Source organism: Diabrotica virgifera, chromosome 5, assembly GCF_917563875.1.
Source record: "Diabrotica virgifera virgifera chromosome 5, PGI_DIABVI_V3a".
NCBI lineage: Eukaryota > Metazoa > Arthropoda > Insecta > Coleoptera > Chrysomelidae > Diabrotica > Diabrotica virgifera.
This window is the reverse complement of record NC_065447.1, coordinates 203,489,531-203,507,294: the sequence shown is the minus strand read 5'-3', so window position 1 is coordinate 203,507,294 and position 17,764 is coordinate 203,489,531. Positions and strand designations below refer to the sequence as shown.

The window sequence follows — 17,764 nt, the reverse complement described above, 5'->3', positions numbered from 1 at the left end:
TAATATTATTGTTGCTAGACAGGTAAAGGTCATTTTATACCGAGTGTAACAATCATACTGTGTTTTTTTCTTAAAGTTCGGAACACCCTGTTGAATATTCCCTGTATACATAAAAAATATTTAAATTAAAACTCAATTGTAGCCTTAGGCTTTATTAACATTCTATTTTTTGATTTATTTGCTTATGTTGGATAATAAAAAAGTTAGGTACGTTAACAACTAGCGATGGCTTTCATCAATAAATCCTCATTTTCTGCTTAGTTTAATAAACAAGCCTAAAGTAGGCTATGAGAAATTAACAATTTAATGGATGTCAAATGGTTAACAGTCAAAAAGTGTCTGGTTTGTTGTGAAAATTAGTAGATTTATTATTTAAAGTTTCAATTAAGTCCGCAGTTTGTTTTTGTTAATTGGTGGAAATGGAATGCGCTACAAGGAATTTGACTCGCGATGAGTGTGTTCAAGCAGTGATCTTACATAGCGAAACACTAAGCTACCATGCTATCGGCTCCTTATATTGGTAACAATTTTTTGCTAATGCACGATAATGCAAGATCTCACTTCCACGAACTGTAACCGAATATTTACAACAGGTAAATCTGCGGGCTTCGCATTAGCCATCGCATAGTCCAGATCTTAACCGGATCGAACATTTGTGGGACATAACTGGCAGAAGACTACGACAGCGTTTGCCACCTCCTAGAACCTTACAAGAGGTAGAAACAGTAGCTCTCGAGATTTGAAATGACATTGATTAAGACCGAATAGCATACCTCATTTGTAATATAAAAGTACATATCTCTTTTATTATCGAACATAAGCGAATGAATCAAAAAACAAGATGTTAAGAAAGCCTCAGGCTACAATTGAGTTTTAATTTAAATATTTTTTATATGCTAGAACAGCGGTTCTCAATCTTTTTGAGACATGTACCACCAAATACTTTTTATTATTTTTGGTACCACCAAACTGAAATATGTACCTATCTAGCTAAGTGATCTAATTAACTGTAATAGTGGTGCTGATGTTGGCTGCTTTTGCGTTTTGCGTACCACCTCAAATGATATGTACCACCAGTGGTACATGTACCACAGATTGAGAACCGCTGGTCTACGGCCTTGAGGATGACCCTTAACCTGTATTTGAAGATTTGCATTTATAAGGAGCTGCCAGTTGGAAACAAATATACTTTAAACAACAAGACATGTGGCAATTTAGTAATACCAAGGTAGCAAACTGCAAAATATGCAACTATTTTAAGATGAAAACTTGGATTTTAAGTTCAATCTGTCGAATACCTAAATTTTAAAAATACTTTTACACAAATGAATTTTGATGAGTATTAATAAATGAGTGTTATTATTAAAAAGTAATTTCGCAGTTACCTTTCAATATGTTGAAAGTCATGGGCGCACCTGCCGACAGCAAATCTGAACAACAAACACAAACGAAGCAATGAGCTCTAATCTACAGAATACTACAATCATTTTCAAAAACATATCGCATTAATTTGGAAATAAACTGATCATTTCATATATTTTTGTTTATTTAGCTTAATGCCTCGACAACTAATGGCCATTGGCATGGTACAATGCCAATGCCAAAGTGATTATGCAATCAGATATCTACTGTATTGATTATTTAATATATAAATCATTAATATGAATTAGATATTGAGTTAATATTTACTCACTTAAACTTTTGTGAAATGAAATAAAAATTAAATTATATTTTGAAAACCATATTGAAAGCTTTGAATAGCAAATACACCAGTACATTAATAGGAATGGAGTTAAATTCTACGAAATACTCATTATACCTTTTATTTTCTATGTCCAATGTGATATTAAGAAGCCATGACTTTCTTACACATGGGTCCGGGGAAGGGTTGCCAACCAAAATGGTCTGCCACCAAAAATTAGAAGAAATATGAGGTTTTCAAAGAATATGAAACATGGAATATCTTGACAGTGTTAACCACTACAGAATAGGAGCAAATACCAGATCTCTACAACCTCTGACTAAATTGTATCTTTCATTAAAGATGGGAACTATTAGACGAAGAGGCAGCGCTGAAAAATCTATTTGAATTTACTAAAGCTAGATTTTTCACAGTTGATTACTGTGAGTGTGTAGAGAAACATACTGCGGTCGGTCAAGCGAAACGTAGAACAGGGGTTACTGAGAGGGTATCAAAGTTGCTTTCCTACGAAGGTAATTATTTCCATTTACTAAGGCTGAAAATCAGAACACACATTCTAAATTAAATATAAATAAAAGTTATTATAGTCGGTCGGCCCCAATAGTCGATTGACGAAATGAAGCATTTTGGCTCGCAATTTTTTCGTCCAGCATGGATTTACTTGAAATTTTCACAGAAGGTAAGGAATAGTCCAAGGATCATTTTCTATATCATGCCGATATGATACGCTAAAACCTTGGGGGTAGTTGCCACCCCATCTCGGGGGTTTTTTTGAGAATACCTCGAAAAATATGCATTTAATAAAAAAAACTGTAGATATTAAAATTGTATCTTTTAGTAACACAAACCAAATTCTTTTCCAATAATATCTTTAAGACTAATACAAACCGAGATCCGGCATGTTAAAGGTTAGCTTTTTTCGTCAAATGCATAATTTGAAATATTCAAAGCCAAATGGGAAAAATTTGCATTTTTCGAGGAAAACTTAAATAATCTTTTTTCAAGTATACAATTAGACCTTTCAAAAAATAATAATAAAAAGTTTGTAGCATGAAAATTAAGCGACTTTAATCAAAAAAATGTCGGTACCTGCTTTTCTCTACGAAAAAATCAGTGAAAACAACCCGCTAACTACCTTCCTAATTCAAAATTGGTCTTCATCTTTCTGTAGTTCCTTTTATATTTATATTATCAATACACTCAAGGAATTTGACCTATTTAAAATGCCTAATTTTGGAAAAATATTATATCTCACTGTGTACTGATTTTCAGCCTTAGTAAATGGATTTAATTACCTTCGTAGGAAAGCAACTTTGATACCCTCTCAGTAATGAGACCCCTCAAAAATGATTTTGTAGGATTTAGAAAGAGTTAAAAGACTTTGTAAATTAAATTCCGTAAGATGCCTTAGATTTTAATTGGGGCGGGTTTAAAGTGCTCGAATAAGGGGGTGTTTTCTGGTAAATAGAGGTTTTAAACAGCTATATCTGGCTAACTATTCACTGTAATGAAAATATATGCACAGGGTAATTTTAGTCATTAAAGCTACAATTTAGTAGTATATAATTTTTTTCATATCTTCAGTATTTTCGGAGATATTTTGAAGTAAAAGGTGAAAAATACCAAATTGCAAAAAACCATTTTTTCTTTAAACTCCAATTTTTCCAAAATTAGGCATTTTAAATAGGTCAAACTCCTTGAGTGTATTGATAATATAAATATAAAAGGAACTACAGAAAGGTGAATACCAATTTTGAATTAGGAAGGTAGTTAGGGGGTTGTTTTCACTGATTTTTTCGTAGAGAAAAGCAGGTACCGACATTTTTTTTTGTAAGTCGCTTAATTTTCATGCTAGAAACTTTTTATTATTATTTTTTGAAAGGTCTAATTGTACGCTTGAAAAAAAATTATTTAAGGTTTCCTCGAAAAATGCAAATTTGTCCCATTATTTGGCTTTGAATATTTCAAATTGTGCATTTGACGAAAAAAGCTAACCTTTAACATGCCGTATCTCGGTTTGTATTGGTCTTAAAGATATTATAGGAAAAAAATTTGGTTTGTGTTACCAAAAGATACAATTTCGATATCTACAGTTTTTTTTTGATTAAATGCATATTTTTTGAGGTATTCTCAAAAAACCCTCTAAAAAAGTCAATTTTCTCGTCGAAAAACTGTTATTTTCAAGTGCGAATAACTCGAAAAATATTAGTTTTACGAAGAAAATGTAAAAAACATTTTTTTCTTAGAATCACTTTTTCCATCGAATTACATGGTTAAAATGTAATAAAAAATTCCCACTCCCGAGATGGGGTGACAACCACCCCCAAGGATTTAGCGTATGACAGCGGCATGATATATAAAATGATCCTTGGACTATTCCCTACCTTCTGTGAAAATTTCAAGTAAATCCATGCGGGACGAAAAAATTGCAAGCCAAAATGCTTTATTTCCTCAATCGACTATTGGGGCCGACTGACCAGCTCTGTCCCGTCATACAGCTGACCGACTATAATAACTTTTATTTATATTTAATTTAGAATGTGGGTACTGATTTTCAGCCTTAGTAAATGGAAATAATTACCTTCGTAGGAAAGCAACTTTGATACCCTCTCAGTAACCCCTGTTCTACGTTTCGCTTGACCGACCGCAGTATGTTTCTCTACACACTCACAGTAATCAACTGTGAAAAATCTACAGTCGGAAAAATGAAAGAATACCCATGAACGAACATATAAAACACGCTGTATTTTCCTGTCACGGTGTCACACAAAAAATTGGCCAGCGCAAGTACATGTAATAATTATTGTTACATGTACTTGCACTGGACAATTTTCTTCTTCTTCTTCAGTTTATTGGCCTCCACCTACTTGGGTATTTGGCCAGCTCATCGTCTCGGAACAAGGGAAAAATCCCTTATTCACTTACAATTTGGAGTTAGTACATTGCACAATTTGTTTCTTCTTCTTCTTCTTCTTTAGTTAACTAGAAATTTTGGGTGGTGTGGGACAAACATGACAAGATAAAAAAAAAATTCACGCTAGGGGCAATCTCTCTTTCCTTGTCTAAGGGGGCAACTGTCTATCAATACACAATCTTCTTTTTCTTCTTTGATTTAGGAGAAATTTTGAGTTGGCATGGGACAAATACAAAAACTTAACTTTTTTTTTCAACGACATTAAACTTTTTTCTCTCAAGGGCAACTGCCGACTACTACACAATCTTATTCTTCTACTTCTTTTTTAGTTTACTGGCAATTTTGAGTTGGCATGGGACAAATTCAACAAAGACACAAACTTTGCTCTCAGGAGCAACTGCCGACCATTACACAATCTTATTCTTCTATTTCTTTTTTAGTTTACTGGCAATTTTGAGTTGGCATGGGACAAATTCAACAAAGACACAAACTTTGCTCTCAGGGTTAATTGCCGATCATTACACAATCTTATTCTTCTATATCTTATTTACAGGCAATTTTGAGTTGGCATGGAATAAATACAACAAAGGCACAAACTTCTCTTATACAGGGCAACACCTGACCATTACACAATCCCATGTTGTTGCCTCAGATAGGTATAGTGAAAGACCCAGGTGATTACAGAATGTTTATATAGAAACAAAAGATTATATTATTCGGTTATACGAATTATATTTTCACGTGTACTTTTGACATATTTTTCAAATTATTTATAATATATTTATTTATACTCATAACTTAATTTTGTGTATATTCAAAAAATGTATTAAAAGTTTAATAAGAACCAACTGCGGTTTATAAAGAAGGGTTGTAAGGGATATGGGTGTTGGGCACCCATTTTTAGCTAATTCATTATATAAATCAAAATTTTGCACAGTATTAATAGGGCATTCACGAATCACATGTTGTACATCTGCTAATTGACCACATTCACAATAAGGATGTTCTACTATCCCCATTTTAAATAGGTGATTTGGAACCAAACAGTGACCTGTACGCATTCTGATAATAGTTGTTATATGTCTTCTATCTATGTAAGGAACATTGAGATACCAAGGACTATTTTTGAAAACTGGTTGTAGCTGTTGATACCAAATACCTTTATATTTAAAAGATTCCTTCCACTCTTTTAAATTCATCCCAGTACATTTTTTTAAAAAAGGGAAAATAGTCATCTTTCTCCACCTTTATGTTTACTGGACAATTGAGACAACGACCTACATTAGCAAGTGAATCAGCTTTAATATTTCCTAATACTCCGGAATGCCCTGGGATCCATGCAATGATAATATCTAAATTAATATTTTTTGCTTCTAATATAAGTCTTTTTGTCATTCCTGAACAACCATTTACTACCTTTAAATTTCTTTGTGACAATTTTCTTTGTGACACGGTGACAGGAAAATACAGCGTGTTTTATATGTTCGTTCATGGGTATTCTTTCATTTTTCCGGCTGTAGCTTTAGTAAATTCAAATAGATTTTTCAGCGCTGCCTCTTGGTCTATATCTATACTGGTATCAGAAGAGGAGACTACATATTATTATCAATAATAAAAAAAACCGAAAAGACACCAGAAGAAGATAACATTTATGCAGAGATGTTCAAATGAATGACACCTCAAGCGTCCATGTCAAATATAAATAATAGAGAAGAAACACCATCTGAAAATTCCTCATTTAAGATTATAATATGACAAATGTGAAGAAGTCAATCCATGTGAAGAAGTCAATCCAAGACTCAATTTGGTTTTAAAAATGCAATGGGTACAAGAGAAACCATATTATACTTCATGCAATTCATAACTAAAAAATGTTATGACCTCTGAAAGGGCATCTTTATATGGACAAATAAGAAGAATGTTGACACAGTGGACAATAAAAACATAGATTTAACTCTGTAAATATTAAAGTTTTAAGTAAAAAAGTCTATGGGTATTAGATATTTAAGGAAATATGGAATTTTATTAATATTATTATATATTAACCACAATGTAAAAATTTTAAGAGGACTTTCTCATAAATAATTTTCAAAAAATAATTTGTTTTGTTTTTTTTACATAATATTATATGCACTCAATCATTCAAAAATTACCTCCTAAAATTTACATTAAAAAAAGTGATGTATTTTTAGATATTATACTGCTAGGGGATTACTGTGTATGATTTTTAGAGTGACACTTGCTTTATTTTCTCTAAATACTTAAATAATTTCTGTATTTTCTCGATATAAAATTCAAAGTTGTAAAAAGTGCCTCAATCAGTTCATTGCAATGTAAAGGCAGTCGAAGTAATCTTCATTTTAGAAGGAAAACTAAAAAAAGACAATTTAAAGGTAATCAGTTTACCGCAGAATGTAATCCTGACTTATCAAGTTCCTCTTCGAAAAAATTAAAAAGAAGCGACAAATTGCAACCTCCTACAGGGACTCAAAATATGTTTAAAATAAATCAGAGAAATGTATTTGTAATGAGAGGTCTTGGCTTGAAAACATTCACAAGTTTGATGGATATTTCTTCAAATTTGTTGATCAATCTATCTACAGCGGTAAGTATTTTTAGCAGACCAAAAGATCTGTTTAATGTCTTTTACAGGAATTAAATTGAGGATGGTGACAGCAAAACATATACAAATCTAATAGATAGCAAATTGGAGTGAATTCTTCATACATTATTAGAGGAAGAAAGAAAAAAGAGGGAAGAGTAAGAAAAAATAAACAGAAAAAAGCATTGACTTTCAATGAAGGTCCAAAAACTTATCTGACCATTATGGACCTGTGGGTATAAAAATTGGCGAAATAGCAACGGCCTGGTTGTTAAAAGTTGATGAAGCCCACATCTCACAAGCTGGTAGGAGTAGTGAACAGTCAGGAGAGCACCGAAGCCAAAAGAAAAAAGCTTTGGCAAGCCATTTACAGCAATTGAATTGGTCGTTTCAGAAATCTGACATGTCCAAAAAAATCGATTTTCATTTTTTTGAATTTTTACTACCCTTACCCTTAGTTACAGAGTCACATGTTTCAGCAATCCTTATAAATTGTATTTGACACCATTCTCCCTATTGACATTTTTATTTTTGTAAACTTGTGAATCCTGAGAATAAAGCCTTTTTCTATTCTATTCAAGAAAAACTCGACCCGATTTAACATTCTAAATGAACCTAAAGAGTGGAGAAAATTTTTCTGTATCAAGAGAAACCCGGCAACCCCGAGATGTTTTTTGTCCTTTTCCACAACTTTGCTTTTTTGGACATGTCGGGTTTCTGAAACAGGAATCGGTATTTAAATGTAAAAACCTTTTATTCAATATTATTATGATAAAAAATGTGTTTTGTCAAACTACCATTATTCAACTGGTAGGCCACTTTTCTCTGAATCTACTGGACCAATTCTAATAAACCAAAAACAAAACTAGACAACAAGCCTCCGAAACATTAAAAACTAACCCTGCTTTCCTATATATGGTTGAATCAACCAAAAAATATGACATTTTTTCAATTTGTCCAAAAATATTTCCAGAAAAATATAACAAACTATGCATTTTAAAGGCTTATTGTCTAGTTTTGAGTCTGAAGAAAAGAATCCATTTTGAACTTTCCGAAAAATTTTTACAGGAGGTCCCTAAAGTGCCCTACAGTAAAAAAACACACTTCTTGCAAGACAACATCTACGGCAGCAAAGAAAATTAAAATCATCAAAAAATTTTTTTGTATGTATTCAGACTTATATTAATAGTATCCAAAAGAAATTTTGTTAATAAATGTAATAGTTTCTTTAAAAAGAATCTTAAAAATGTGACTTTAAAAAAAATCATGAAAAGTCCTCTTAAATACTTTATTTTGATGTTTTGGCCTGCAAATCCTTAGCCAATTTGAATATACAACATTTAACAATAATAAATAACGTTTAATCAATTGTAAATAATGTAGTGATACATTTCTGAAAACTGTAGTATATCAGGCTTCTTAAAGATATACAAAATAAATAAAATTAATCATGCTTTTAATGTAATAATAGACTTCAGATGCATACTGTAAAACTTTTATCCAAATGGCATCTTGATCAATAATACACATGCGACCTTAAGCTTAATTAGAATACAATTCAACTAAATTTACACTGCTGAAAAACTACTGATAATCAAAATTATTCTGAAAAATATATTAGTACACAATACGTAAATAGATGCTCTTACGATTTGAAGATTGAGTATTTGTGACCTGCATTGCCACTTGCTTGTAGTTGGCTGGAAGTGCCATTGTTGTGAAGATCTACAAAAGAATATAACATTGAATTTTTCTTTTGAGTGATTGATCAGTCTACAGTGGGTGGTCAAGTTATTAGGGACACTACATATATTTCTTACTTTAAATTGTTTATTAAACTTTAGATTAGGTCTAGCTTGCTACCTTTGCCTTATCTCCCTGGTAATAATCCCCTGTATCCCTACTTAGTCTGAACGGTGGTTGGTGGTTAGTCACCTTGAACGACCTGGGTGTGAAAAGTTTTTTTGCCCTTCCCTCCCTTTGATTGTTCGATTGGATTTGTAATGGTCTTGGTGTATGGTAGGATTGGTTAGGCGTTGATTTTATGGGCGCAGTTCCCAAAGGCCATAAAAGAAGAAAGAAAAATTGTTTTTTGACAAAAAAAAAATTGTGTTCATCTCTGTATTTTATATAGTACCTACTTCTTCTGGTATGACTAATGACCTTTCAAATTTTTGATAAGCAGTAAACTGGTAGACTTCTTATGTTTGGAATAATAATTGCTGTTGCATCTCAGTTGGTTGTTAGATCTGTTGTTATCACAGTGAGGCTTAAAATATTTGCAAATCGTTTAAAATTTTTTTAAAATTGCTTCTGGCTAGGTTTTTATGTCCAATAGATTTAACAGATTAAGTAATATTTGTTATTTAGTTATTTTTGTTACATTTAACCCTTTCACTGCTGAAAGCGTGATATCGCTTCCTCAGAGTGTTTCATAAAAAGCGGATGGCCCAATCTAGCGGCCCATGTAAATGTGACTTCAAATATAACCTATATGTTCCGGACAGGTCTACATTCCTATATTAATATCGCAGTGAAAGGGTTAATGACAAGATTTTATTTAAACAAATATTCAAAATAAAATTTTTTTTTGGAAGTGCAAAATTGCAGACTTGTTCAAGGGAAAATTAGAGAAAGAAGTTATTACAGCAATCTACACTTTCCCAGAGCGTTATAGCAACTACTGCAGGTGTTTAAAAGTCAAACTACTTATTATTTAATTAACTGCAGTTAATCAAATAATAATAATGGATTCAAACGCAAACGAGGCATTGGAACCAAGTCGTGTTGGAACATGTGGCAGGAAAAGGATTGCCATTCCTTATACTGATTGTAAAATAGGGATATTTGTCTCGAAAATCATAAAAATAGTGTGGCATATCTGATTACTATGTTTATTAATGAAGGAACTAATGTTTTCAGAAGAACAACCCGACAACCACTGACCGAAGAGAATCTGGAGGTCTATGAAAAAACCACGGCTTACTGAAGGTAAGTATGTACAACTTTTTCTATCGAATATAGTTCTTGGACAGTGAAAATTATCATTTTTACAGGTATGCTTACTTGACTAATCAACATTCCAGATTTTGGTCGACAAAAGTAAGTTAGTCTTACTACATCCTAGGAAGCAGTTCCATCCAGATTGCATTGTCGAGAAGGTTAAACATCCGGTTAGTGTTAAGGTGTGGTTTGTAATCTCGGCCAAGGGTATGGGATGCTTATAGGGTGGAAGGGACAGTTATACAGGACCAGTATAAGAGAGTACTTGAAACTTGGCTACTGAAAACTCAAAGAATAGTTCCATGGTGAAAAAAAAATACATTTTTATGCACGATCCTGCACCATGCCATAAGACCCAAAGAAAATATTGCAGCAAGTGGGAGGTAACCAAACGGGCAATCACCAATGATGTTATCATGGTGAAGAGGCCGTTGAATGAAGCTCTTATTAAAGAATGGCATCACATCTCACAATGTGATCATAACCCAAACTTAAAAAATAATACAGAATCTTGTATTCAGAGCAAGCTAAAGCACTAAATATTAAAATTAGCAATTTTATGTTACAACTGTTTTTGCGAAAAAATAAATGGTTTTACTAACAAAACTCAGTTATTGTGACAGTACCACACTCTCTTATACAAAAGATAAATGCAACCCTTAAAGCCAATTACTTGGTAAAAAAATTCAGTTAAACTAGAAAATTGAAAACATTTTACTGTCCCTAATAATTTGGCCCCCCACTGTAGGCAGTAGTTTGATGATATTGGTACATAAATAACTCCCAACAGTATTTCTGCCTGTTTCGCATCAATTTTCCTTATATGATATAAATACAGTGAAATTTTAAGAAGCTTTGTATTGTTTTTTAAAGCATAATTGCTAAATTGTAAACACAAACTGTGATTAGAGATGAAAGAAAAAGGGTCACTCACCTTAAACTTGGGCTATCAAAAAATACTGTATACTTAAAATACACTAAAAAGAACAGTTTTTTAAACGAAGTTAGTAATTAAGAACTTAATTAATTAGGACTTATGTCTAAAATATAGTAGCCATAACTCTGAAATCCAATAAATTTCTACGAAATTTCTAAGTTTACAAGCGTTTCTATCTTGTCAATGTCATGTCAAAAACACAGTCTTCTTCTTCTTCTTGTAGTTTCATGGCCTCCACCTTAGACAAGAAAAGAGAGAGGACGAGAATCCTATGACCAAAAGTGAAGCCAAACCGACACCAGAGATTTTGATCATCGACGTATCTTTGGGGTATTGCATAGCCACCTTTACTTAACAAGCCATGAAGAGAAAAAGGCAACATCGCAATTGATGACCTGCGTAGTCCGACTTTCGGACTACCGCTTTTGAAAACACAATTTTAAAGTAGAAATTCTGGTAAAATTTATAGTATTTTTTGAGTCGAACAAGAAAATATTATTAATTAGAAGTTTGTACAAAATAAAATTAAAAGTACTTCCTTGTAAGTAACGTTTATTATACAAAAAAAAAACCAATAACAAGAATATACATGGGATTAATTTTTTTCGAATCCTAAGAAAACTAATGAGTATTTTTCAAAAATTTAAACGCAGAATGAAAGATTACGTTAGGACCGAGGGCCGAAAGTCCCTGAAAACTTCTATGTTTATTTTAATAAGTTACAGGGGCGAAAAATTAAGAAAATTTAGTGTGATTTTTAGTTTCAAATATGTCATTCAAAAACAACTTTTTATTCATTCTAAGGGACTTTCGGCCCTCGGTAATAAAGTAATCTTTCATTCAGCGTTTAAATTTTTCAAAAAGACTTATTAGTTTTCTCAGGATTCGAACAAAATGATATTGCATTTAAAATACACTGAAAATTTTGACAGGCGTCAAAATTTTGCATTTTGTTCCTTTCCCTTTAAAGTTTTTCGCACTTATTTAGAAACACCCTGAATTGATAAAGAACAAAAATCTAGTTGTTAAAGTAGCTAACTTTTTTTATTATCCAACATAAGCGAATTAATCAAAACAAAACAGAATGTTATTAAGAAAACCAGAGTCTATAGTTGGGTTTTAATATATTATTATTATTATACAAAAAAAACCAATAACAAGAATATGTGTAAAATACTTTATTTTAAATAAATAATATCTTATTTTAAATTATATACAAATATCGCTAGAAAAAACTATAACAACAATTTCTCACATGGTTTGATGTGAAGTGTTGGGGTTTAGAGTCGATAACTTTCTTTTTTTGTTATTCCCCTTAGCATTACTTTTCTTTTTATACTTTTTTGAAAATTCATCACTTTGATGGATGCTATTTTTGTTTTTTGTATAATTATTTAAAACAATATTACACATAATTTTTATAATAGCAGAATAAACTTTGAAGGCATTTTCCCCACATTCACACTCAAATTCAAAATTTAAATGAAAGCCTTCATGTTGTAAACTTTTCATTACCAAACATGAACAGCTTCAGGTGACAATTGTGCTGCAAAAATAATTTTTCAAGATTGGGACTAGTTATAGTCCCAATTTCAGGCTATAACATATTAAAAAAATCACTTGAATCGGCCAACAGGTTTAGTAAATATAAGACATCAAAAATGACAAAAATTTTAAGTGGACGCATTTCTATATGCACGTAAGTTTATATAAAAATATATTATACTATAAAATATATTATATAAAAATATATTATATTGAACTAAAATCATCTTAATACATACCTTTTAATATTCTTTATAATTTGGAGTACGAAATATTGTAAAATGTTTGAGTTTTTCTGTAAATACAGTGAATATTATTTAAAAACATTTAAAAATAAATGAGAACTGTCAGAATTAACCGGTCTACGCTTAGATGTTGCCAAGTTTCAACTTCATGGCTTGTAAAGTAAAGGTGGCTATGGGTATTGTTATGCATTGAGTATTTAAAATGAAAACACGAAATGTATTTAAAATGAAGAATTTGTGTACGGTAAATGTTTTATTAAGTTGCTCATATTACGTACATATGTTTTAATACATACATATGTTTTATTACGAATTTCAGATGATGATTTACTTTATTTTTTATGAAATTTTAACCTTCAACGAACACCCACCACTGGCAACCCATTGTTATTTTTGACGTGACCGCCATGTTTTTGGTGACAAACAAACCAAAAACTGGCTTCACTTTTGGAACGTGTGTGTTAAACATAGATATGTAAAGAAAATAGATCAGGCTAGTCATATGCCACTCAATGCACCGGGGTGTAACACCCTTAGACAAGGAAAGAGAGAGGACGAGTAATCCTATGACCAAAAGTGAAGCCAAACTGACACCAGAGATTTTGATCATCGACGTTTCTTTGGGGTATTATGCATTGAGTATTTAAAATAAAAACATGAAATGTATTTAAAATGAAGAATTTGTGTACGGTAAATGTTTTATTAAGTTTCTCATATTACGTACATATGTTTCAATACATACATATGTTTTTATTACGAATTTTAGATGATGATTTACTTTATTTTTTATGAAATTTTAACCTTCAACGAACACCCACCACTGGCAACCCATTGTTATTTTTGACGTGACCGCCATGTTTCTGGTGACAAACAAACCAAAAACCGGCTTCACTTTTGGAACGTGTGTGTTAAATGAGTGTTACTCGTCCTCTCTTTTTTCCTTGTCTAAGGTAACACCGATATCAAGTACGGTGGTCTAGCTATCTTTGTCTGTCGTGCGAGTGTGAGCGTATCTACCAAGAGGTGGGAATAACGGAACGACAGTGACACACAGGCGGCGGCCATCATATGCTAGAGAGAGAAAGCTAAGCACCGGTAGAGAGAGATAGATAGACCACCGACCGGAACTGTTCCGCGTTACGCTATTTTTCGAACTGGCCTAATCTATTCTGTTATATCTATGGGTTTTAAATGAGTAGGTTTGTTCGTAGTACGATCCAATCGATCAGCAACCGTTGCCAACCATCAGACGCATGCGCAGTTAACAGTTAGCGCTGCGCAGTTAACAGTTCGAGTTCGTAGACTACGAACGCGCTTGCGTCTGACGGTTGGCAACGGTTGCTGATCGTTCTACGAACAAACCTAGTGTTACCCGTTACCCGTTCTCTCTTTTTTCCTTGTCTAAGGCCTCCACCTCTTAGGTACTTGGCCAGTCCTCGTATTTAGACTTACTGGAACGGAATCCTCTTTTCAAAGGGTCTGGATTTTTCCATATTCCCTTCTTTAAATTCATTGTGATATGATTTTCAAATAACTATTTTTATTTTATATTTTAATTTGAAAAATTGTTAAAAACCTTTAAATACTTAAGGTTTGGTCATTAATAAATAATAATGACATAATAAATATAATGACATAACAAGGACATAACAATGACAAGAAAAAAGAAGACCCTTGTCAGATTCACGAATTTATTCTTATTTTTCCTTATTATTGGAATCAAATGGACTTTGCCCAACAAAAAAGTTACAATGAGCCGAAAATATTTTATTTCATAAGGTCAAAGTAATATCCTAAAATAAATAAGTAATAAAATATTCTTCTTTTGTAATTTAATTCATACACCCTACCATAAAAATGAATCTAAATTTGTAAATCATAAAAGAAGAAGAGTAACGAAAACTAAACAAATTTACAGGTTAGAAAAATATAACCTAACATTATTACCACTGTCGCACTGTCACTAGATATTTGTAGAGGCACGTTTTTATTAAAATTAAAATGGCAATTGAAACTGAAACACAGGACAAACCGAAAAAAATAAAATCAAACAAGAAAAATAAACAAAGGAAAGATATTGTCAGTTTTGAAGATGAGGTAATAAACAAAGATAGAGCTACAGAAGTGTTAACAAAAATTAAATCAGAGGAAAGTATTGTTGAAAATGAAGATATATTCCAAGACAAAACTATAAAAGGTAAGAAAAAGAAAAATAAAACAAAAGTTCAGATAGAAGATCATAGTATACACGATGATTCCGAACAGTTGAATGTTGTATCAGAAGGTTCTGACAAAATATCCAAGAAGAAAAAGAAAAATAAAAGAAAAGTTCAGGTAGAAGGTGACAGTGTACAAGATGATTCTGAACAGTTGAATACTGCGTCAAAAGCTTCTAAAAAGAAAACGAAAGCAGTTAATAATGAAATAAGCGATGTTAATCAAGATACAGACAAAATATCCATGAAGAAAAACAAAGACAATTCCAATGAGGTGAAAGAAGAAGATACTACCAATACATTAGAAAATTCTACAGAAAATACAGAATCTAAAAGAGCTAAGAGGCGAAAAAAACATCTGGAGTTACAAGTTGCTAAAAAATTGAAAGCCACACTAGTCACACAAGAAAATTGTCTTAATTATCTGTCAAAATGGAAGCATAGCAGAAGTGAGTGGAAATTTGAGAAATTGAAACAGATATGGCTCTCAAACAATCTGTTTGATTCTGCAAAGATTCCTGAAGAGTTTTGGGCAACAACATTAGAATACTTTACACAATCTAGGGGATTCGTTAGAAAGGTAATATTAAGAGATGCTCTAAAGTTAATTGAAAATGATAAAGCAGATGAGGACAATCCAGACGAGGAATATCAAAGCAAGTTAAAGAGAGCACGTGATATTGTACAGAGTTTACAAGAATAAATATTTTAGATCAATTTTTGTTTTATTTTTAATTTGATGCTTATATTTCATCTGTGAAAAATTTCACTATACAGTCAACTCCCGTTTATCTATGAGTGGTTTATCCGTGACTTTGTAGAAGCTTTATTTAATATTAATGAAAACCTATTTTATAAACTAGATCTAGGTATGTATTATCTTTACTACTATTATAAAAATATACTGTTTCAAAGAAAATTCTAGTTTATTCCCAATAAATACATATTTATACATATAACATTCTATTTTCTACTATAACACTCAACCCCATGGATAAATGCTAGTTGACTGTATTTTATTTGACACACCAAATTCCTTTCATTTATATCTACTACTATGTAGGTTTACTTTCCTACTAACATTTTACATGTTTTTATCTGGGGCCATATTAATATTACTCTCCTTTGCATGCATGTTTTGCCTATCTGACCCATATTGTCTCCTGTCATATTTTCTATATCCAGTAACTTAACATCTGTATTGGCATATTCATATTTCTAAGTTGAACATCTTCTTTTTGTGTACACATGACTGTCTATTTTTTCAATGTGCCTCCAGTAAGTTGTCATTCCATCATTTTCATGGTTTTCCCACTGATTGTCTTCCTAATAGTGGAGTCACTGAAGGTGGATATGAGCTATCACCTCCGATTTCGTTGAACCTCTATCGATTTGCATGAAAATTGGTGAGTAGTTAGAGGATATCTCAAGGAACAAAGGTGACATGGTGCCAACTTGCGCTTTTACCCTAGGGGTGGATGCCACCCCTTCTCGAGGGTGAAAATTATTTTATTTAAAATAACCCAATAATTCGATAGAGGGACAAATTCTAAGCAAAATTTGTTATATAAAGTTATTAAAATAAATCAAAACTTTTTGAGTTATTAAAGATCAAAGATTTTAATTTTTCTTGAGAAAAATGCATGTTTTTAACCGATTTTTCATCAATAACTCAAAAACTGTAAGTTTTTACAAAAAAGTTATAATTATAAAAATTGAAGCTAATAAAAAAGGAAATAAATTCCTTACTAGAAAAACCTTTTTGATGTTAACTAAAAGTGAGTTAGAGGTAATTGAATGTATATTTTTTTCGGCGAGTAAAAAACTCTTTAAGTATTCAAGCTGAAATAACGGGAAATTGATGCATTTTATAACATAAACTTATTAAACATTTGTCAAAGTACTTAAAAATATCTATCAAATGAGCCCCCGAACATGTTGATAGCATTAAAATTTATGCTCCAAAATTTTTTTAAAATATATCTTTTAAAAATTTTTCCAAAAAATGTTATTGTTTTTTTTTTAATAACTCCATTCGTGTTTACGATATTTTGAAAGTTAATTCCAAGTGCTATTTAAGCACGTTGAACCTAATCTTTTAAACCCCTTATTTTTTTTTAAATAAAAGGTTAAATGAACCCGTTTGCATGGTTCCCACAGCAAAATTTATGATTTAAACGTTTTTATCTCGGTTATTTTTTACCCTATAGAAATAGTAAAACAGGTAAAATATTTGGTACAAAAAAAACTAAAATTTGATTATATATAATTTTTTACGTATATTAAGTATTTTTGAAGTTATTATCAAAAGAATATGAAAATTAAAGAATTTTAAAAATTATGATTTTTTAAAATTATATCTTTTTTTCAAAAAATGCTTTCTAAACCGGTCAAAATTATCGAAAACATTACTTATGCTAATATAAAGAAGTTCTTGTAAGGATTACTATAAATTTTAATTTTTGTGGAAATGGCGTATGTTTTATTTTTCACTTTTTCCTAAAAAAATCGAAACGGTTCTTTTATTTCCATCACAACTTGCTTAATTTTGACGCTATTATCTTGTTCTGAAGCTCATTTGATAGGTATTCCGAAGTACT

General features: G+C 31.5%; 2 protein-coding genes across 6 annotated transcripts in view; one reads left to right on the top strand and one right to left on the bottom strand.

Moving 5' to 3' along the window:
- The window catches only part of LOC114324189 (uncharacterized), a 70,816-nt gene extending 59,456 nt beyond the window's left edge, over positions 1–11,360 (bottom strand). For 2 of the 5 annotated variants that reach the window (XM_028271945.2, XM_028271947.2), the window contains exons 1-3: positions 11,156–11,360; positions 8,868–8,943; positions 1,386–1,430 (exon numbers count right to left, since the gene is read on the bottom strand). In XM_028271945.2, the coding sequence (XP_028127746.1) occupies positions 1,386–1,430; positions 8,868–8,931 (109 nt within the window). In that variant the 5' untranslated portion in view covers positions 8,932–8,943; positions 11,156–11,360. The remainder of the gene's footprint in view (positions 1–1,385; positions 1,431–8,867; positions 8,944–11,155) is intronic. The other 3 variants (XM_028271946.2, XM_028271948.2, XM_050651744.1) reach the window with 3 other exon arrangements.
- A 3,525-nt stretch (positions 11,361–14,885) lies between these two features.
- On the top strand, positions 14,886–15,881 carry LOC114324190 (uncharacterized protein C7orf50). Its single transcript, XM_028271949.2, has one exon. It carries the CDS (start codon positions 14,950–14,952, stop codon positions 15,865–15,867), a length of 918 nt encoding a protein of 305 aa, XP_028127750.2. The 5' UTR covers positions 14,886–14,949; the 3' UTR covers positions 15,868–15,881.
- Positions 15,882–17,764: the final 1,883 nt, after the last annotated feature.

Bases quoted from the DNA above. Each gene is read 5' to 3' on its own strand.
- LOC114324190 (XM_028271949.2), top strand. From the start codon at position 14,950: ATGGCAATTGAAACTGAAACACAGGACAAACCGAAAAAAATAAAATCA.